The following is a 22,927-nucleotide window of genomic DNA, read 5'->3' on the forward strand; positions in this document are numbered from 1 at the left end:
ACATTTCTATCAGTCGCCCGTTAATCCAACCATTTTTGCAGCACGGCGGCACAAAGGGACCGCCAATCGGACTTGCACGTCGGGCATCGCTTTAAAGCGGGCATTGTTCGGTCGCAGATGGGATTGACGTTTCGGTGCGATCGCTCAAAGGCGTCCGCGAGTAACGCGGTATACCGCATAGTCGCGATTGCGCGAGTCCGCGTTTACACACGCGCTATACTTTTCCGATACGAGAAACGCAAGACCGTCGGCGTTTGACATTTGAAATTCCGCCGAGCGATAGCGGACGGAATTATGCCAGGGCGATTTCGCGCACGCGAGGGCGAGAAAAATACGTGCGCCTCTCTTTCCCTTTCCCTGAACGCGCGGCACTTCGCGCGAGGTCTCTCGCTGGAGTCTCCGCGCTGGTTCTTCGTCGCGCCTTCCCTTGACTTTACATTACAGCGCACGTGACTCGGAAGTGAAATGATCGACGGTGCACCCCTTTTACATGTGTCTCACGCGAATTTGCAATTTTTCGAAAGTAAAGCCGCGAACGCGCCTCCGACCTTCTAAATCGCACGTTTAGAGGACTGTTCGGCTGGATCATCTGAAATATTAACGGCACATAAAATCAACGTAATATAAATCAACGTAATGCATGATGTATCAGTTCTCGTCTTCAAAAATTTTTTATTCGCGATGTCGGAGCAATGGGCTTTTTAATATTTCTACTGAGAATTCTTTTCAAATAATTTAAAACACAATTTAAAAAGAAACTTGTTAATGAAGTGTATTCAAATTTATTTCTAGGACGAAGGATGTTATATAATAATGAAACGACATTTAATGATACTTTAATGATATAATAACATTAATAATATAATAAAATATTTAAATGCTATTTGTAATAGCTGTAGAAGATAATACGCGTGATTATCAAAACTTATCAAAAATATATTTCTAATACAAAATTATCATGTTTTATAACTCTTTGATAAAGTAATCAATCAAAACAATGAAGTTTATATAATCCATGCATACAATTAGAAAAAAACAGAATTCTCTCAGTGTAATAGCTTTATTTCTAATACACACAGTTAAGAAAATGTATTCTAAACAGCGTGACAAAACTAAATTTAATCAAATGAGTGCGATTAACAGACGGTCTATCAACCCTATGTAATTTTCACAGTGAACAATTCTTTCAGCAGACAAATATTTTTTCGTACGAAGATTTATTCGCATTTTCATCAACGCCGAACAGTTCGTAATTCGTAGACAGAATTAGGCCGTTCTATTTAGCCGAACTTCTTACACGGTTTATCTTTTCTCTTTTTCTCTCCAACGTAAAAAGAAAAAGAGGAAAGATGAACCGTGCAAGAAGTTCAGCTAAAAAGAACAGGCTTAATGAGACACTCTGATCCCAAACCGTGTTCTTTCAGTTATTTCACAGCTATCTCGAGCAGTCTCAGACTTTCAAGAATTGACCAATCACAGTAAATTATTCTCCTCAAATTCGATTGTGCGTGGTCAATTCTTACGACTCACGACCATACGACTCGCATTGTAGACCTAGCGTTACAAGTTCATATGTAATGCTACACTTATATATGGCTATACGCAATGTTTGATTTTTTAATTAACAGATACAAAAGTGTCAAAAGTTATCGTAAAATTCTAATTTACATGGAGCTTATAGATTACGCAATAAACAATACTTTCTGCATTATAACGCGAGAGACAGAGAACATCATGTGGCTGTTCTCATCTATACTGTTCGAAGCTAGCCGAAGTTCCGAGCGCCTGTTGTATCATACAACTATGTGTGTGCAACATACATACGTATATCCCTTCTATTTGGGTGTGTGTGTGCGTGTGTGAGTGTGTGTAAGTGTGTGTGTCCCCACCATCCGATTTTCGGGTGAGCAACTTCTTCATTCTGGCATCAGAATCTCGTCCACCAGATGACGCCAGTTCGCTGGATGCAATTCACGTATTTTCGGGCTCCAATTTGTTCTCCTGCTCCGCTCCACAGCTGAGAACGATTCTCAATTGGCGGCTCGTTCATTCAATAAGTCCAGAATTGTTATCGGGAATTTCTTCTGTGATTGATCGCGATCAATCACGATCCATCAGCTCGCGATGAAAGGGCAAGAACTGAAGGCGATAATATGGAGCAAGGTGGATGGCAAGCTGGAGATCCTGAATCAAGTGCTGTTGCCGGAAAACACTCACTACATCCAGGTCAAAAACGTCAAGGATGGCTGGCAGGTGATCAACAAGATGCAGGTAAGCTTATCATCCAGCTATGAACGTCTTCCTCCAAGTTTGTTAATGATAAAACTGCTCAATATGACGATGAAATTCCATGTTTGCTATAAACTGCTCAATATGACGATAAAATTCCATGTCTGTGAAAAAATACCTCAAATTATGTCCTTTTCTCGATATTTTATTAATTTTATTACTGTACGTCAACTCCACCTTCTGTACACTTTATCAGCTTGATAGCAAACAATATTATACGATCGAGAAAGTATAATAGGATGTAGATAGAATCTTCAACAAGATATGTACATAATATATTTATTTACATAGGTATATAGTTTGATGATTGTGTATACAGGTACGAGGCGCACCAGCTATAGCTATCGTGGGCAGCCTCAGCCTGGCAGTGCAGATCCTTCAAGATCCAGACATCTACGAGGACAAGAAAGCTCTTTGTCAAACTATCGAGGATAACCTGCGCTACCTACTAACGGCACGTCCCACCGCGGTCAACATGAAAACGGCAGCCGACGAGCTCATAAGCCTGGCACGTGATCTCACTAAGGATGCCTCGTGCACGCTGTCCCAGATGAGAGACAAGTACACTCTTTTGGCTGTTTGCTATCAGAGTGGGATACGAGCGGCCTGATTTACAGCCTCTTGAAAATTGTAGATTCATAGACCATATAGATGAGATGCTGAAGATAGATGTGGCGAACAACAAAGCGATCGGGAATTTTGGAGCGCGCGACATTCTGCGCAATTTGCCCGAGGGGAGTTTTATCAAGGTTTTAACCCACTGCAATACCGGCAGTCTCGCCACTGCAGGATACGGCACAGCTTTAGGCGTCATCAGATCTCTCGAGGAGATGGGAAGGCTCGGTAAAATAAATATAGCCTGTTTTCGACATTGTTATCTTGGCCGGGCGAGTAAGATATACGTTTCTCGATCGTTATCTATTTGTTCTAGGACACGTCTATTGTACCGAGACCAGACCGTACAATCAGGGCGCCCGTTTGACTGCCTACGAACTGGTGCATGACCACATACCGGCAACTCTGATCTGCGACGACATGGTCGCTGCGTTAATGAAAACGAAACAGCTCGCCGCGGTGGTTGTCGGCGCGGACAGGATCGCCATGAACGGCGACACCGCGAACAAAATTGGAACTTATCAGGTAACTTATCAGTCACGAGTATATGATGTCTCAATTCGTAAATATCACAGATAGCGTCGTAAACAGTAATGAATGAAGGTAATAATTTGTTCGAAAGATAGCCCCGGTTTATTATCTTCAAGAGAATATTGGAATACCGGTATCTTCAAAAACATCAGTATGTACACACTTACGTAATTATGTCTCTATATTGATTACAGATTGCGATTCTCGCCAAGTATCACAACGTCCCTTTCTACGTGGCTGCACCACTGACGTCCGTGGACTTCCAAATGCCCGACGGTGACGGCATAGTCATCGAAGAGCGACCCGCACGAGAGATGACCGAGATAAACAACCAGAGCATCGCGGCACATGGCATAATGTGTTGGAATCCGGCGTTCGACGTGACCCCGGCGAGTTTAATCACCGGAATAATTACGGAAATCGGCGTTTTCAAGCCGTCAGAATTGATTAATGCGAAAGAGAAACGTATCTCCGAAGAAAACGTCCTTTCGTAGACATATAATGCGCCCGCGAGCATTTATGTGTATTTATCAATTATGTGTATATTACCAATTGTAAATGTCGAGATGCATGACTGGTTTAGTTTAATATCTTGCGAACAGTGCCATGAAAAATACAATACTTGTATAATATAAGAGCTCAGGAAATTCAATTTTGTATCGAACTGTATAATTTTATATTAAGTCTTTTATTGAAATTGTAAGGATGTATATGAATGTTATTGTTATATTATGCCAACGGCATTCCATATTGCTGCGCTAAGTTATTTCTAAAGATTTATAATCTATCGAATAAACTTTTTATCCGTTTTCGTGGATATCGTCATACAACAACAAGCGTACGATTTAAGTGACATTATTAAATAATATTGCGACATTCGAAGTTTTACTATTACTTTGTTATAAGCTGTAGGGATAATCAGGTGAACGCCTCGACCCTCGCTTTTAATAACTAGATTTTTACATTCGCAAAAGAGTTTCGAGTCTCCAAAATCCAGCAGCTCGACACTTTTCAAAATTCTTTCGACGTAAATCTCAGCTGTTTCAAAGTGTCCACGAGCGTGTCGGCCGATATATCGACACGCCTGCACAACGCCCGCGAGCTGCTAGGTTTCCTGCGGGAAAGCACGGGATTCTATTTTCGCCGTCGAAAGACGCGCGCGGGACGCCTCGTCCGCCGCGGGTTTCCGCGGCGCGCGGTGCTTTAGTACCGCCAGCCTCGCCGCTCCGCGCGGAACTTGGACTCCCGGAATAGTTTCGTGGCACTGTGAAGGAGGCGTTTTTCGCCTCGCTAGTCTCGAAATCGGGGACCGATCCTGGTGCCCGAACCAGGCGGGACGGCAGCTCGTGTTCTTCGCGCTTCTCGTAGCGCCCGTTCGCAGCGAGATCGAGATCTCCAGCGGGATTCTCTCGACCGATCGGCCGGAGGCAGGTTTCTCGTTCCCCGATGGAGGTGGACACGGAGAACAGCGTCGGGATGGACGGGACGGACGCGCTGATGAGGCCTGACGACGGCGGCGGCGTCGTCAACAGTAACGTCAACGACGACGATGAGGCGCCCACCGTCGAGGAGACCTACGAGATCACCACCACCAGACGCAAAACCATTCGCACTAGTTACAAGATCCAGGAGGTAAGCTGTTGGACGACGTGTATACACGACGATCGCCGTAACTGTCGAGCATCCGCCGACGCCGCAACGTGGGCGTCTCGTGGTCGGAATGGTCGGATATGATTGTACGCGGGGAGATCTCGGGGAGCGATGAGCTCGGCGCGCTCAGAGAGACGAAAGTGTAAAATTGAACCGGAATAAAAATATATAATTAACGGAGATTGAAAGAGAATTGACGATTTTCCTTGAAACAAGAATTCTCAGCTCCAGTTCGGTACACAGAAAAAAAATGAAGTGTCGAATCAACACAATGAGATTATATTGCGTTTTAAATGAAGAAAACTTGCTCGAAGTCATTTATATAGTTCAACCAAGATTTGAAGATAAAACTTGAAATCTTGTAAAAAGATTATAGATTGTTGCGTATACTCTTATATGAGTTTTGACACTTCTTTTTTTTCTGTCTGTAACGCGTTATTTTGAGACAAACGTTGAACCCCCAAGATTTATATTGATAGGTCTCGGAATACGGTAGGCGGAATTTAAACGCGAGAATCTGAATGGAACTGAAAGTCTGCCAGATTTGAACTCGGCTAAGTGAGAAAAATTATTTTTCTCGGTAGACTGGGTAGATTACGTTATAGATTATAAGGTTTCACGTTGACACTCGACGCTCATTTTCAGCGAGCAAAAATCTTCAAGTGGTTTTGCTTTGACTCTGGTTTCCCTTCAATACACGAATAAATCTTGAAACCTTTTACTAAAGATTTCCGTGGAGGGGAACAATTGATGAGTCTATAATAATTTTTTTGGTAGCGTCAAAGAAATGGAGAATTGAATTTGTTCAATATCCAGCGTCGTGTCGCTGAATCGTCGTTGATCGTCCCGGTGCAATCGAAAATAAACTTTGAAGTACGTAAAATATTAATTACTTTCAAGTAATATCTTCAAGTAGTAATATTTTACAAATACCTATACATATATGAATAAAAAATATTATTTCCGAAGATTTTTGCTTGCTGAAAATGAGTGTCGAGCGTCAACGTCAAAAGGCACCTATACAGACAGAATGAGAGAGGAAAGGATTTTAAACGTTCTCTCGTTCCGCGATATCGAGTATTTGCAATTTATTTCGGCGCGCCGTATATTCTGGATAATATTATTCGTATCGTCTGGTTATACCGATAGATTGTCACACAGAAGTCGCGAGTTAGTAAACTATTCCGGTCGGTGTTTATTATTTATATATACAGAGAGAGAGAGAAAGGGAGAGAGAAGCGTGAGTGCAACGCGGCTGCAGAATTCACGCGGCTGCAACGCAAAATTCGTCGAGCAAGTGCGTAAGCCGTCGATCGCTACGTAATACGATTTGCCCAAACAGTGGTCCAGCTACTGTTTATTTATCGTTCCGTGCCCACCGCGGCATGACTCACCGACATATAACCCGTTATTTGGCTCAGACGCGGATAAATTGCGCGAAAATCGCAAAATCATCTTCGCCGCGGTCAATTTCTGCGCGATCCCGTCGCAACGATTTTCCGCTCGTCGAAGCGACGACGGATCCTCTCCGTCGTCGCGATTGTCGTTCCACGTGAGACAAACGGCCGCGATCCTACGTCATTGTCAGGACGACGATTTTAGAACTGGCAACGAACTCTCTTCGAGCGCAGAAACGACGGCCGGCAGCGTAAATCCGATGAACGAGCCGCGTCGTCCGCGATCGGAACTTCCGATGAACGTATACGCGTTCGCATTTGTGATTTGCGTTTTCCTGTTGCTGTCGCATGTCGCGCGATCTTCGTTAAATTGATGCTGTAAAAAAATTATGTTTCAAGAAATAGAAATTTGAGAACTTCCGATGACTCGCGAAAAGCTCGTGAGAACGTCAAATCTTTCGCGTTGTTACAAAGAAGTGTCTCTGAAAATGAAAACCTCTAATTAAGAAATACTTCGCTTACCCTGTTAAATTTTAAAGGATGAAATTGAAACCAGTACCTTAAATCAAATAACATTTCGTTATTTTTAACTACCATGTGTACTGAAATTTATTATCTTAACCCAAAATAGTATATTGTTTTAACTCCATTAGTTTAATTAACGATATATTGAGTAGGAGCAGTGGTGATTTATAGGAATGGTAAAAAATGTCCCAAATTGAGTATAATTTGGCACTACGAATTTAACAGTGTAGGAAGAATAAACTTCGCGTGGCGAAAATCGACTGAGAAAGAGACATTGACACCGACGACGTATATTGATTATAATGACTGTTGAAAAGCAAGGCTCAAAGCGTTAAAATGTGACCGACAACTGTCTGCATACCGAAGGGAATTGCAAAATTCTTGGCTTAAGCTCGAATGTCACTTCAACAGCGTGTTCCGCCGAATTAACGAAAGGACTCGTTAAGCGTGAATTATGTGAGCCCGATGGTGTTAAACGAACTGGGACTTTCCGGGTAAACAAAGAGGGAATAAGGCATTACAAACGCATAATCGCGAAAAATTAGGCGGCAAAGCGATTTTTATGTGAAATAGATTGCGATGGAAGAGATTCCGCGGATGCCATATTGCACGCGCATTTGCGATCGCGTCGTAAACTCGACGATTGTCTAAACGCGATTAGCGGTCGCGCAAAGCTGCTACCGCGTATTCCACATTTAAACGAGAAACGGAGCTTCGTTAAAGCGAAGCGACTAAATTGCAAGTCCACTTTGTCGCGGACGGCACGTGACGGCATAAATTTCACCGGCGATCTGCTTTCGTGAAAGCGACGATATGTTTCCCTCCGTCTTGATGAAGACGCTCGCTTTCCGAACACCCTGTTGCAACACGACCGAAGAAATTTAATCCGTGCGCCGCGGCTAATTTTGAATTATTGCGAGTTCTGCCAACCGCAAACTCTCCCTTTGCATATATTTTTACCATCAAATTTGGAAATAATGGACAATGTAAAATGCATCGCCAAACGTTGCATAAACGAAAAATTGTATACGCAGGAAAATGCTCTTCGCACACATGCTTCCTTCTTTTTAAAGATAAACACTTTATGACGTTGTGATTTTGAACGCAAATAATTGTCATCTGTTTCTTTCTATTAAGTATTTAATTTAAATGTTTAGTTTAATGTTATGTGAAAAACCTTGGACTTTGTTTCCGGATTCAGTCACTCGGCCAAGGCGATCGAGCAATAATTTCCCGCGAGTAATCCACGATTCTTCGATGATCATCGTTCACGGAACGGACGATCATCGAAGTCTCGTTTCGACCTCGGTGCTATTTTAAAAGTACGTCAGCGCAACTCCTCGGATCGTTCTATCCTGCAGAAACGGCATCAGAGGCAACGATTTATCGAACAAGTGGCTGGAAATCGTGAATGCGCTACTTTTAAGTCGCGGATGCTGGCGCCGAGTCGCGTCTCTCGCTTTATAAATACAGGAGGAAATCAATGGGTGTTTTCACGTTATGAAATCCCACCGACTTCCGGGCCAACGTTGAATTAGTATACGGGGAACACTTGGGCGAATGAGAGTAAACATAATATAACGACGGACAGGTGAATACGGCGGAATAGTGTCGACGAAACGGAATGTCGCGAACGGAAAACGCGAATGGACGTTTGCGGGACTAAAACGATTAAGAATTTCGAATTTCACGACCCGAGCTTAATTGAATGTACGCACGTTTATTTGACGCTAACGTTTAACGACAACTAGGACAAGGGACGACGGCGTCTCGCTCGGCGTGACTCGCCCCGACGACGCATTATAGGAACCGGAGAGACGTTTTAACCGGCGCGCTGAAGGCAAGCGTAAAGTGAACGAATAAGCAGACGAGTTAGACGAGTTTCTTCGTGGCAGCTGTCGCGCATAACGTTAGCGAAAACGTCAGCAAATCATTCGGGGTCGTAAAACGGAACGGAAATCAATTTGAGCACCGCGCGCGCGGCGACGAAGTACGGGGACGTTTTGTTGCTGCAATTAACACTCGAGGCTTTGAAGCATTTTTTTGCTGGATTAAATTTACGCGAGCAAGTTTTCAACTGGGCTAAGTACTCTCGAGCGTATTAGACGACGACATAAATTTGTTTGATATTTATGTATATTAAGTTAATATGATTCTGTTAATTTAATGTACGAAATTTATCTAAAATTATTATTGGAAGATTTAAAACGACCGAATATCCTAGTCTTCGATAAATTTTAGTATTATCTGTATTAAAAGCTTTTTTAGCTCACTCTCTTATTGAATTTCTTGAAAGAAAAAATTTCCAAGTAGCCAAAAAACCTATCATTAACTTTAAACTTAAGAACGAGACTTATGTATGGTAAATTCATTAGAATGACATATTTTTGAACGTCGAATGCTTGTTGCTAAATCCATCCGCGTCTTGTTCACGAACGGCTGACGAAAAGCAGAGACAGCTCGAAAGTCAGACAGGATTGTAGAAAAAAACGAAAGACAGAAAAGTCAGGGAGAAAGAGAGAGAAAGAGAGGAAACGAGTTGCGTATAAATTCGACGACGTGTTCTCGTAGTACACGAATTTGTCTCGTAAATTACTCGTCCTGTTTCTGACATTCGATTAATCATCGCAATTCTGAGTTACCCACCCAACCGAACGATAGCAGTATACTGGCAGCTGCTGAATTATTTTCGAGTTGCAGCGCTCCGCGCGATGTGAATGAGCTTTCTGTCTACTGTGTCTCATGGGAAAGCCGCGGAAAAGAATAAAAATATCTGAAGCGCTTCTAAGTATAACCAGACTTCGACGCCATTCTTTTAGTAAAACCATTGCACATCTGACGCGAGATTAACGGGGACTGGCAGTTGGAAGTTAATGGAACTCTTTTCGCGAAATGCAGCGCGATAGGTAAGAGATCGAGTGAAAGGATAATCCTTTTTGTCGTACAATGGCAGTAACGCAAATTACACACGCGTTCGATCACGTAGCAATAAATACCGACATCGCGATACCAATGAAATCGTTGGGCCGGAAAGAGGGTCAATCGCATGCGAAATGTCGCGAGAATTGGTTTCGGCTAGCCAAGTATAGGTACGCCGAGAAACAAGTTGCCTATATACAGACTGCATGGAGTTGGCATTTAGCGCTATTTGTATATACCGATCTGCCAAACGCGCGTTTGGCGCGCTGTACCTAATGTTTTCGCCGTTTATCGGCTTGCCGATAATGAAACGCGACTTGGAACCGCGGCATCCCACATTGTGATCTCGGCCTAGCCTGGAGATTACTACGGATACCTGTTGAACACCATTCACGGGTTGAATCCGCATTCACAGTTACACGCCAGCCCCGCTGTTCACCTCCACTATGAATACACGCGCGGCCGACTTGCGGGCCTACCGAGCTCCGACCCGCTATTGTTAAACGTGCCCGCGATCGTGCCAGTGCAAACTAGGCGCTCAGATTGCAGGTGTAAGTGGAAACGGGGGCGTTTCTCGTGCGGAGGATATCGGCGTTTCATCGCGACGAACACGGTTCGCATACGCGGCGTCAAATGCAGCTGCGCCTATCGCTTAAGCCCAAGGGGCTACTTATAGAGAAATTACAATTTTGAGTAATAATGGAAACGATAAAATATATGTGTATCAACGCGAAACATGTCTGTAGCAATCGATAAAGTTTTGAAGCAAACGCTCTATATCTGATAAATGATACTCGATCTTTTCTAATTCTTCGTGCCACGATATTGTCGATGATTAAGACGAACGTACAGTTCAAGGGTCCAGGGGAAGAATGGCGTTCACGAGAAAGCCGCGGGATTATTTTGATATCATCCGACAGAGATAAGAATGAAGGAGATGGGAAAACGCGCGGGGCGAGTTCGAGCACTCTTGGCACGCGCAGCGGGGACAGCGGCAAAAATTCCTCCTCGCCTTGGGTCATCCGACCTTGCGCTTGCCGAGGCCGTGAGGTGACGGCATTACGGTCCGCAATTAACGGCGCCGATAAAATTCTAGGCATCCGCGCTATCCGGACTCGGATGGAAGGGCGGAGACGTGAGCGCGCGGATCCGCGTTCTCTGTCGCGCGATCGAGAGACGCGTCGCGGGATTATCACAAACGGACGCGGGGTTACCAGCATCGAACGAGAGGGTGAGAACTCCTACGTGTATCGGTTTTGGTATCGAAGATGCTAAAAGCGCCGCTTGCCAGCCGAACATTTCTCCCCCATCGCGACGCCGCCGCCAGGATCTATTTATCGAGTTCGCTCCCGATGCGCGATGCAGCTGACACCTCGTTTTCTCGCGTTTGCAACCGGCGCGGGTTGAGTGCTTCCGAAAATATTTCACTCGGTCGACGCGCCGACCGCGACGCGGCCGTCGGCGTCGTCGGCTTTTCGACGTTGTACTTAAAATCTCGGCGAGTGTGCGTCGGGCGACGGATCCTCGCGGGGTATCAGACAGGCGAATTCGGTTCCGGGTGCAACAGGTCGAAACGAGGCGAACCCTGCAAATCTCTTCGTCGCGGCTTATAAATAACCCGCGACGGTGACGTAGGGCCGCGGCACATTTGGCGATCGACGTCAGAGTTGTACCGCGAGCGAGCAGCGCACATGTGTGCGGCGTTATAAATTGGTTTTACACTTACGGTCGATTTATTTCTGAAGCGAAATAGCCGAGCGAATTGACGACGATCGCGCGAAATTTTTAGTGCCTTCGGATTTTTTAAATCACGAATCGTGATTCTTTCTTAAGCTTTTCTAAATTTTCTAAATTGATCGAAGCTGCTTTCTCCGAGATTTATCTCGACTTTTAACTCGGGTATCAGATATCAGATTGTCGAGTGTTTGTTGAGAGACGCCTTAGGATCGCGGAAAAGGGCGGATTCGTTGAACTCCGCCTGTCGGATAGAGGAGAGTAATTCTGAATGAAATGCGCCACTTGGCAAAGAACGTTACGATGCAACGCTGCGCTAAATGGATACGTGTACGAACAGAGTTGCTACGTCGCGACATAACGTGACACGTCGTAACGCCAAGAACCAAGTTAACTCGCTATGCTCTCATGAATACTTCGTGCGAAGCACGATATCTCTTCCTAATTTGTTCCGTCATTCGTATACAGAAATCTAACTTCGTTTACTAATTAGTCAAATGTGTTATTTATGTGAAGACTACAACAGCAATAACAAAATAAAAATCTTGAAATTATTTACTTCCAGAATTCGCAAATAATTCGCACCTGATTCCCTGAATATTATTTATTGAAGTCTTTTAGAGATCCTTAAATTCTCTTCTTATCTATCTTTTTACATTTGACGCTATCGATCAGATATAATCTGAAATCCAAATTAACTTCTATGAAATGTCGTTGTACTTACCTCATCGATTATTATATTAGCATTAGCGTATCGTCGCATCCGACGCTAATATGTCCCTTTCAATCCCTCGAGCGGACATTTGGCAGTCGCGCCGACAAACCTGTTTTTCAGCGAGAGGAACCGAATATTTTCTGGCGGCGAGACAGATCGACGTTGATGGACGCGCGTCTCAACGAACTTTCCGCCGGTCGATCCGCGACCGTCCGCGTCGCCGCGCCGGCCGATCCAGAGTCAAATCGTCGCGGAGTAGTCACGCGTCTAGCTTCATCCAGAAGCAATTTCGTGTCGTGTACTTAACGAATGAGCGCGCTCCGGCGCGTTCCGGGCGTTTCCGTCTCGCTTTCTGGTCGATGCCTACGGCGTTTCAATTAGCGAGGGCACAGGCGCCGCCGGTCAGGTCGGTCGATGGGCCGTCGTGCACGTCGCCGGTCGTCCCGATCTCGAAATAGATCGAGTTTCTCGCCCCGTCTCTCGCCTGTCCACGGATTATCCCGCGATGCTGACCCTTTGCTCGCCCGTTTTCACGCCCGTGCGATTATCCCGCCGTACGGCTTTGTCGTGCCACTCGTTCGACGGCGCGATTTCGCACGAGCTTTGGGCGAGCTTCAACCGTTCGTGAACCTTTGCCCTTAAAGCGTCGAACTCTCGACGTGCCCAGGGACGCGACGTGACGTTCATCGAGCCGATCAAGCCACGCCGATGATTTGCGAAGCGATTGCGAAAGAAACGGGCATTTTGTAGGCTAAATAAAGAGTTGCTGTTAATACTCTAATTTTGCTATGATTAGTAATATAATAAACTTCTGACATTTATAGTGTTTTATATATGTATATAACAGTTCAAGAATATAATATAATAAAAATAAATAAAGCCGAGGTTTGAGGTTCGAAAGGCCGCGGAAAGTGTTGCAAGGAAAAACTTTGTCTTAAATCCGCTTAAAGAATAATTTCAGAGCATGCGGTGGCGCTTGAATAAGTCACACGAAAAAAATCGAATTTGTGACCGGTAATGAAAATTCGAGACGACATAATTGAAGCGTATAATTAGCCAATTGGTTTGTTTTTTGTTTTCACGCGGCTGCATCGTTTCGGTGTTTCATTTGAGAGTGACAAATCACTCACCACTTGGCAGAGCCGCCACAGACAGGAAAATTGAGAGAAAAATCAATATATGTTGTCAAATTAAATAATACTTGTCTGTGGAGGTCGACAAACTCATCGCCGCGTCAATCCCACGCACAAGTCAATCAAGAGTATTTAAAAAGAACTTGCATTACGTTGATTTACACGCGTGTTGAAAAGTATTGCATTGTCTCATTGAACAATTGTTTATGCGATTTATAATTCAACTCAGATCAACCAAGAACTTCTGAATAAGAAAGAAATATAAATTCTGACAGGATAAGTATAATCTCAGAAAATGGCAAGATTATTGTGTGTTTCTACTGTCTTACTGTATTAAAAATAAAAGAATATATTTTGTACTTGCTTTCAAATTTTCCAAGTAGTGTCCCAATAATACCTTGGCGTATAATTTCACTCATAAGTAAAAGATAGGAAGATAGTTTATGAAATGACGCGATGTTTAGATCAGATCGGCTTGTACAAGGTATATTTTTCGAAGGGGTGCACTTTCGCACCTCATATGCATCTAAGGAAGCTGCCAACGGCGTCTCTGTGAGGTAGATGAATGGTATCCCTTTAGCGGGAAAGACAAAGTCAGACAAAGTACAATTAAAGACACCGATTGGGGAAGGTCCGTGTTCTCCGTCGATACGATTTTCCTCGCTATAATGGAAGAGAAACACCTCGGACTCATCGTGTTGTCGCTGACGTAAGGTCGCTCCACGACGGAAGGGAGGAAACGGCGAAGCGGACTTAAAAATAACGCGCCACTCGAGGCAGCGTCGATGGAAAGTTTCCTCTCTCGATTTCGGGATACAGAACCAGTATCCGGCTTAACGATGAGTTTCGCTTGATTGCTTCAAGACGGGTACGCTCTATACAGGATATGTTAAAAAATACGAAATCTTGTTAAAAACAGCTCTTTTTCGACTCCAACACATCCCGTTGGACAATTTCAATATGCGATGCTTTCAATAGACATCTTTAACTATTTTGAGATTTTTTATGTATTTAGATATATGTACTTCATTTATATATTTTTTTTTCGTTATTTATGTATCCGAAAGAATTTGGAATTGACGTTAAATAGGTGGTGATCAGAGTTTCGATACGAGGCAAGCTCGCGCAAATCGCAAATTGATTTGATGTCGTGAACAAAGGATAACACAATTAGCAGTGCAAATTGTCTTGCACGAGGGAGGAAGTATTATTCCGCGCTGATAATAACATTTTATCGTCTCTTTGGCGCAACCGCGTCAGCAGTACCAAAACGATACGCTCGAGCTCGTTTGTTATTTGCCCGACGTCCATCCCGGAGTGATTAATTATATTCTGTAATTAGTGTCGCATTCTCTCTGGATTGTTCTCCCGGTTGCCCGAATAGATAGACTCGGTCAACGAGAATTATGTCGGGTGCCGCGAGCTTCGAAAGCGCATTGCCCTCTTCGACGTGTGCGGTCCCTTCTCTCCCCTTCGCAATTTTGCGCGTACGAGCTTTCGCGAATATACGTTTAATGTTATCGCAACCGTATATATTCTTTGCGAAAAGAAAACTCTCCTCTAAAATTAGATTCACCACGCGGAAGCATGGTTCAGAAACGCACGCTTATTTTTAGCGTTAACAGATGAGCCGATCAATCGCACGTGTCACAACGAAAATATCCCATGGGGTAATTTTCCGCTTTAATTTCGCACTTTCGGTCTGCGACTCCTCATATGCAATCGCAGCCCGTCGCTTCATGTAACTTAACGCGTGAAGTTTCGGTAATTTCCGTCCGTTTTCATCTTCTTGCGGAAATGTAAATGTCTATTTACGCGGCAATTGTGTTTTTCTATCGCAGATTGACCGTCAATCGCGATTTTCGCAAATAGAATGTTTCGAGAGCTTTACATAATATGTCTAGCGCAAGATATACAAAAATAAATTTAATCAAAAATCATTTTTATTATCTGAAAATAATTTAGATAAAGTCTAATCTCTCGATAGAAGTTATATCAAAGGATCTAAGATTTAAGAACATGTTATCACGTTAATTAGAACGTTGTTTTACAAAACGGGGAAAGCTTGCTCTCGCGTAGGATAAATTTATATATATCCTCCTGTGTTCGTTTTATATTCGCATCGCATAGCAGCAGTGCGGGGAATAATTCAATTCTTTCGGTGCAAAAAAACGGAGACCCTGTCAGAGACGGAATTGCTTGTTTTCGCTGGCGATTGTTGCCCGACGGTACGCATATTGAAACTGGAAAATTCGCACGGACGATCATCGGACAATCGACGTGCGAAATTAGCTCTTTAATCGCGCAGGTGATATCCCCGCGGCACCATCAGAGAAAAACATTTAATCTCCGTCGCATAAATTATTTTCCGAAATAGAAACCGATCAATTTAACTTTCATGTTGTGCGTGTCTGGCGGTGTCTAAATGCGAAAAAAATTTGCATAATATATGTACCGGTGTCCAAATGACTCTTTCGATTTAATTATGTATTTTTCCTACAATATATAGAATACATGAGAAAACCAAAGGAATATGAAGATATACACATATATTAACAGCACATTCTATTGGGAATTCGAATTGTATTAGATCTATGTATGTACAAACCTGAAGTTTCTATTATATATTATATATTTTTCCCACATCTCTTGATCCTTTGGATATATTCCTGCATCTATTTAAAAATATTATTGCGCTATCTGTTATGCGATTCGTCTTAGAAATTATTTTTTGTTAATTTGAAAATAAGCTTGTTCTTATTAGCAGTAAAATTATTAAGTAATCAGCTGTTTTCTCATCTTCGAGTTCCGGAAAGCTTTCCCAGGTTGAGAGCTTTCTGGCAGCCCGACAACCGAGGGTAAAATCGGACACAGTGGCTTCTTTGTACTAGCGATAACCGCTTGGCAAGCTTTTGCACCATCTGACGGCTCTTCCGGAAGAGTTTTCGCACGGGCAGCTTTCAAGCTTCGTGCGAAAGCTTCCTATTGGTATCGCCATCTACCTATAACACAGAGAACATATATTTGCTGTTATAAATAATCCATTCTAGCTGAAACAAACAACTTGCACGTTATCACTTCTACTGATCGTATAAGGCGTCAATTGAAACTTTTATCGGAGATTATAACTTCGTTTTTTATTATATGACTATATGATAGCGGATGATAACAGATTGTATTTCTTTGTAATCAATTGCGTAATTCTTAAGAAGAAATTCCTAAAGATTCTTGTATGTCATTCTAAAGTTTTTTCGATTGTTCGCAAACGTATAAATCTTAACACGTAAAGTTGCATTAATTTCTGACGTAGTTAGAGCGTGCAATTATACTTAGACTTTCTATCACAATTATTTGTAAGTTATCAATTATATTTCTACAAATTCAGATTAAATAGCACACATCTTGCAACCTTTTCTAATTTTTAATTTTTTAATTAATCGTGTAAATTGAATATAGATGTAAAAATATAAATGTAAAACTTATTATCTGGAAAATTACATATTGCAATTTTGTGTGTTGAGACATTCATAATGCTAAGCGTGTACAAGTACGATATACTGTTGTTAGTTTCATAGCTAATGACAGTTCCCGATATCTTATGTATATTCAATTCCACTAGGAGCTGCGTCGCCATCGTTATTTCGTTTCCAACGCGCGGAAGTCTATGTCAACTTTAGAGTAGCGAAAAGCAAATGGTTACTAAGTATGTAACACAAACACGGTTCGTGTATAAAACATCGCTATATCTTAAAATTAGTTTGCGATGTATAGTCGCTTTGCGCAACACGAAGTCCTTTCTGAACTTATCGTAGACTTAATCCATCTAAAAATCATGCAAGAAGTTATCTGCAAATTTTTAATTTTAATTAATTCTATATATGAAATTAATCTCATGATACATAGTGTCAAAAATTATTTCCAAATTTTTATTCATTCTTCTAAAGATATAATCGCGCTTAGCTTTAAGGATTACTGATATTTGCTAAGAATTCGAAGATTCAATAATTGGACTGATTCAAAATTATTATAATTTTTTCAATGCCGAATAAGTGTCTTACACTGAGAAAGAAATGGTTAATCCCAAAAAATGTTTAGTCCGATACGTTCAACTAAACATTTTAGTTAACTAACTAAACCTTAATTATTTCAACAATTTTATTAGTTTCTTTAATCAAGAATTAATTAATTCAACTAATGTTTAGTTAAGTAACTAAAATGTTTAGTTGAACGTATCGGACTAAATATTTTTTGGAATTAACAAATTTCTTTTCTCAATGCATTAATAACGATGCGAAGGGTGTTAACTTTTGAGAGCCGAGGGATCGCGGGGAAAGAATCACCCCAAGAAACTGAGCGCGAAAGAATCGCCTTGGCGGCATCTTGCGCTTTTTTACCGCGCGTTTGTCGTCGCAGCGGGTGGCGGCCTAATTATACGTGTTTCTCCGTATTTCTGGAAACGGCCCGCGCGGATGGGGCGCGGTGTGGTCCACTCGCGCGGTACCGCGAAGACGCGTTTCCCGGCTTCAGTCGCGCGTGGTCCATCTCGAATCGCGCATATCTCGCAGTTGTCCCACAAGTGTTGTACAAGGCGACTCGCGGTCCGACCCCCCGGAGTACCGCGGTATCGTCGAAGATCGCTCTCGCCCTCGCAGTCTCGCAGCATCCACTCGCTCATGAGGCGGTCGCGCGGATATCGAAAGAGCGAAATGGCTCGGATCGATCTTCGGCTCGACTAAATACCCTCACTGCAAGTTCTTCTCCTTTTTGTTTAAGATAATTTGGTTTCTCTCTATCGATGAAACGTCTATCATAATTTTATCAAAAGCTTTGGAGCATTATTTTCTAATATTGCTGATTAGTATGTAAAAAATCAATGATTAGAGCGAAGGGATTAAAATAATTAAATGATTCAAATAAATTTGAAGAATTTAAGACTGTACTGCGTATCATTTTTCGTGCGAAGACAACCAAGAATTAGGAGGCTATGATCATGTACGAACTTGCAGAATCTATACTGACGCGACGGAGGGTGAATCGAAAGGATTTTTCGAAAAGTGTCTACCGTGTGAAGAATTTAGATAGAAGTGACGTTTAAATTGTACGAAAGGAGATACCAGAGACGAGAAACATGGCGACCACGGAGATCTTCCAGGACTGGGATTCTCCCCACGAGAATCTCACCACACGGAGAACCACCACTACCAGAAAATCCATAACAACCACTACCAGAAGAGAGGTAGGACTCGATAGGGTTGACCTGCAGACTTCGCGTGTTTAGTGAATTTAATATCCTGCGTCTCGACGTTCTCCGACACTCTTTTTGACTTTTTCTTTTAAATATTCAGATTCTTTATTCTCTAAATTGCCAGACTTTTAATCTATTTCTCAATTTATCTGTGAATGTATTCGGAAATTTTACATCCATGAATTCGTGTTCTTCAAATCCTTAATTTGCTCGGATTCTAAATTTTCGAATCTTTGATGGATGTTCAGATCCTAAATTCTTGGGCATCGTCATTATTTATGTCGCAATTGAACACACAAAAAGCGATTCACTTCTGGAATTAAATTTAGCGATTCTGCCAGAATCCGTCGCGCGTTTCTGCTCCTTCATACATCACGCTAATCGCGCATCTTCATGCCTGTCAAGCGGATCATAAACACATAAGGGGATAGATATAGAATGGACATTCGCAATGCGGATAACTCCGCGGATGATTCGCGTCAGAAGATTAGACCGGGAATGGGTGGAAAAGCCAAGAAAGTGTCCTTTTTCTTGGCGCGCGTGGGCCGAGTGTACAAAGTAGCCACATGCGATTACTCACCGGGAGTGGTTTACGATTTTCCGGCTGTTTGTCTGTGAATCAGGTCCGTGAAGCAATGGCGGCCTCGCGTCCTGGCAGCCGTTCTGTAAACGTTCGGAAAACTCTCTGCTTCGAGACACAGTCGCGTGTTTTCAAAGAAAGTCACGAATTTTCTGCCTGCAAAATAAAAAAATCAATCATAACGTGTTAATTGATGACGCAGCGTCTCTAAGTTAGAGCCTTAAGTTAGCTAGCTTCTTAAGTTAAATATGATTGAGATACTTGGATATTTTAATTATTTGGACCGAGAAAGAGATATTTGAGACTTATGTTTCCTAATAATTTCTCGAACGTGTCCAAATCATTTTTATTGCGTTAATCCATTATATGAATGGGATGTGAGAAAAATATATAGAGTGCGAGATAAATAAGCAACTGAATTTCCGACCTTGTTAGCGTCACTTTTGCATTGACAACGACACACGACACATGTTAACAGCGTGCTTGCCGACAGTCGCGCGTGGTATGTTGGCATTGAAATCTCGGAACCGATAGATGCATCCGGTCGCGACACCGTAAAAATACGCCCGATATATAAATAGGGTCTAAGATGCGACGATAAATAAAAGTGGCACGCGCAAGAGTGCGAGAGGGCTGCGTCGTGTTTTAAAAACGGGCCTTTTTTTTCATTATCTATAAAAATAATACGGTGTCTTTTTGTGTCGCGGCTGCAGCGCGGCTGGCCGCGCGCCAAACGCCGGAATAAAGATCGCAATAAAAAAAGATTATTGCGCAATTCGCGATGATTTGACATTCGTATAGCCCCCGCGCGTCTGTTCCCGAAATTTATGTCGCCGATCGAACCGCGTTTCTCGCGTACGTCTCAAGTTGAAGAGAGAGCGCGCGGCCGTGTTCATTCGGGAACGGAATCGATAAGTAATTGAAAGTGTCGCGTTCAGCTGCCGTTTTCCCCGACCCGTCCCAACTTTGCTGAGATATTACGCGCGAAATACGTAGCTCGAGTCGCGAATAAAGTGCGTTGTATTCGCGTCGAAGGCAATTCAGCGCTTTGGATTCGCGAAACTTTCGGCTCCCACGATCCCGCGCGTGGGTTCTATAAATTTCCCCGACTTATTAATATTCACGCGAATTCTTCGAACCGTCGATCTCTCCTTGCGGCGCAACAATGTGCTCGCGTTTTGGCGTATATCGACACCTGGCTCGGTTTCTTTGGCGATGACGATCAAACGGGCCTGACGGGCGCGCGGCGCGGCCTCACGCGAAGCTGCACGTTTAATCGCGCTTTTCCGCGCATTTTCCATGCGATACTTCGGAAACGCGGCGCGTTCTCGAAATACCGAACAGCTCCCGAGATTCGTTCTTGAGATTCTCGCCGGGCGCGTGAGATTTCGCGCGTTTTCGACGCGTCGCACTTATCTCGCCGGCGCGGCGGCCTTACGTCCGTTCGGATATCGTCGCTCGTATTTTCGAGATGGGCAAACTTGTTGGCCGTGAGCGCGAGATGCGGAACGAAGGCTTTTTCGCGGAGGTTTTCGCGATTACGCGCCGCGCCGGCGACAACTTTTGATCGCGCCCGTTCAAATCGTTGCCAAGATGCGACGATCCGACGGGCTTATAAATTATTCGCGGGAAGATTAACGCGCGGAGAGCGTGAAGTATTATGACGCACGATACAAATTGCGATGTCGCGCTCCGCGTTGGCGCGGCCCGGATACACAATGGCCTCAAGCTTACAATGTGCAATTAGGAGCACGCCTGAATACAATGCTAATGATAATTGACGGAACGGCGGGTAATTTGTGTAACGGCTGTCTCTTTCGCAACACAATGCCGCGATGAAAGTGACTGGAAAAGCGCGTGAGAGCGCGGCGAGGTAAAATAGGCAGCGCCTAAGATCCTAGATTATAATGGAATGTGCGTGTATGTACGTGCGCTCGTTAGCGCAATGACGGTTCTCGTGATTTTATGTTGTGCCCTAAGAACAACTTAACTGGACCCTTCCGGTTCAACTCGCGCGGAGTGAGTTACGAGAACGAGCGTGACTCCTGAGAGGTCGCGGTAAAGGCGGACTCTTAGCTAGTTTACACACTGGGTAGAGAACGTGCAACACACAGGCCTCCGAATTATTTACGGCGGATGTATTAATCCCGTGCACACAAACCCCGTCGCGCCCTCCCGTCCTCCCATCGTCTCTCGTCCAGCCCGATTCCGCAACGCGCCTCGCCGCCCGGCACTCCCGGCTCTGCCAGGACGATATCGCGAGAGGCGTTGGACCTCGCTGCTAAATCGGAAATCGTAAAACCGAGATTGTCGAGAGCCGGCGCTCATAATAGAACACAACGCGCAATTGGCAGTTTCGACGTGTCGTTTACCTCGCTCTTTCGCGAACGGATTTTCGCGGGAGGAAGAGCGACGATCGGATATAAAGCCGTCACTTCGTTCCTCTTGCACGACAAGCCGATTGTAAACTCTTCTTGTATATCGCGGTCCAAAATTAGGCCCAACTTGTTCCGCGGTATTCCCGATTTTCTTTCTCTTAGACCATTCTAATTATAAGCTCTTTGTACACCGCTGAAAATAGAGTCGGAAAGCTCCGCGGTAAATGAAGGGGTTCCCATCAGGGTTTTTGACCTCGCTCGCGGTCATTATTCTCTCTCTCTTTCGCGGGACAGAAAGAAAAATAAAGTACACGTGTGGATCCGCCACCCTCTTTGCCGATAAACGGCCTTGAACTTCGGTGGAAACTTTGGCGATGGGACGAATCTTTTCTTCGCTTCGCTTCGGCTTTTCTGGGAGATCCGCGATTCGCGAATTTGCCAATGAAAATATCAATGTTGTCGGCAATGAAAAATAAAGAAAACCAGATGCTCGTAATATTTGGTCGGGAAAAGCTCTTACGCACGCGTTCGCGAGCGAGCGCGATTTATTCAAAGTGCAGGTTCTCGCGAAATTCCTCCATGTTTTCTGTCGCATTTCGCTTTGATCTCCTCCGGCAGCTTGAAACATATAAAGTTCTTGTCTTTTTCCTTAGAAAACCGTTGGCAGTATTGCGGTTTCATATGAGTTCTCTGAACCAAAGAACTGCATATATCTCTTATTCTTCTAGTCGTAAAATTTAATTTACTCGAATCAAGACCACGATGTAATATGAAACTCTGAGAAAAATGGATAGATTGTATAGATTAACTCAACTAAAAATGTAAACCCCTGGTTTCTTATAATACGTTCTACGAACGCGCAAATTGCCGGGATTACGCGGATGCCTCGTGCTAGATGATGACTCTTAAGGAGAGAGAAAGTTTCCACCTTGAATACCCATACGCGGCGCGCGTTATGGCGCAAGTTAATTTTTGCTTAGCAAGTACGTGTATCGCGGCGTTTCATCTGGCGATCGGGATCTCACCGAGTGCTCTGGAAAGTGCGTTACAAAAATATCGCGAACAATTGGATTTAATCGTGCGAACGGGCGCAGCTTGCGCTTAATTGGTCAAAGGAGAAGCACACGCTTGGTCTTAGCAGAAAGAAAGCGATGCCCCGAGATGAACCATTGTTTTCATTTCGACTGTCGGACAGTTTAGATTCGCCAGCGGAGCT

The 22,927-nt window shown here is 43.6% G+C and overlaps 2 protein-coding genes, 1 long non-coding RNA gene and 1 other non-coding gene across 7 annotated transcripts in view; 3 read left to right on the plus strand and 1 right to left on the minus strand.

Annotated features, from left to right (window-relative positions):
* The first annotated feature begins 1,130 nt into the window (after nt 1–1,130).
* On the plus strand, nt 1,131–4,252 carry LOC112457839 (methylthioribose-1-phosphate isomerase). The gene is made up of 5 exons (XM_025021130.1): nt 1,131–2,271; nt 2,609–2,850; nt 2,924–3,132; nt 3,221–3,429; nt 3,630–4,252. The coding sequence occupies exons 1-5, from the start codon at nt 2,125–2,127 to the stop codon at nt 3,927–3,929; spliced, it is 1,107 nt and encodes a 368-aa protein (XP_024876898.1). The 5' UTR covers nt 1,131–2,124; the 3' UTR covers nt 3,930–4,252.
* A 370-nt stretch (nt 4,253–4,622) lies between these two features.
* The window catches only part of LOC112457838 (tropomodulin), a 44,550-nt gene continuing 26,245 nt past the window's right edge, over nt 4,623–22,927 (plus strand). For 2 of the 4 annotated variants that reach the window (XM_025021124.1, XM_025021123.1), the window contains exon 1: nt 4,623–5,067. In XM_025021124.1, the coding sequence (XP_024876892.1) occupies nt 4,882–5,067 (186 nt within the window). In that variant the 5' untranslated portion in view covers nt 4,623–4,881. Of the gene's footprint in view, nt 5,068–18,498; nt 18,745–22,927 lie in introns of those variants that run through there. The other 2 variants (XM_025021122.1, XM_025021125.1) reach the window with 2 other exon arrangements.
* On the plus strand, nt 5,760–5,880 carry LOC112457849. Its single transcript, XR_003041159.1, has one exon. It is a non-coding gene; the product is annotated as a U5 spliceosomal RNA (small nuclear RNA).
* LOC112457841 overlaps nt 16,127–22,927 on the minus strand; it is a 9,911-nt gene continuing 3,110 nt past the window's right edge. The window contains exons 2-3 of the long non-coding RNA XR_003041158.1: nt 19,334–19,489; nt 16,127–16,510 (exon numbers count right to left, since the gene is read on the minus strand). This is a non-coding gene — a long non-coding RNA (uncharacterized LOC112457841). The remainder of the gene's footprint in view (nt 16,511–19,333; nt 19,490–22,927) is intronic.

Source organism: Temnothorax curvispinosus, unplaced genomic scaffold, assembly GCF_003070985.1.
Source record: "Temnothorax curvispinosus isolate PA1 unplaced genomic scaffold, ASM307098v1 QBEX01008353.1, whole genome shotgun sequence".
In the NCBI taxonomy this organism is placed as follows: Eukaryota; Metazoa; Arthropoda; class Insecta; order Hymenoptera; family Formicidae; genus Temnothorax; species Temnothorax curvispinosus.

Bases quoted from the DNA above. Each gene is read 5' to 3' on its own strand.
- LOC112457839 (XM_025021130.1), top strand. From the start codon at position 2,125: ATGAAAGGGCAAGAACTGAAGGCGATAATATGGAGCAAGGTGGATGGC. The intron at 2,851-2,923 runs GTACACTCTTTT...TGAAAATTGTAG, and splicing joins CTGTCCCAGATGAGAGACAA to ATTCATAGACCATATAGATG. The intron at 3,430-3,629 runs GTAACTTATCAG...TATTGATTACAG, and splicing joins ACAAAATTGGAACTTATCAG to ATTGCGATTCTCGCCAAGTA.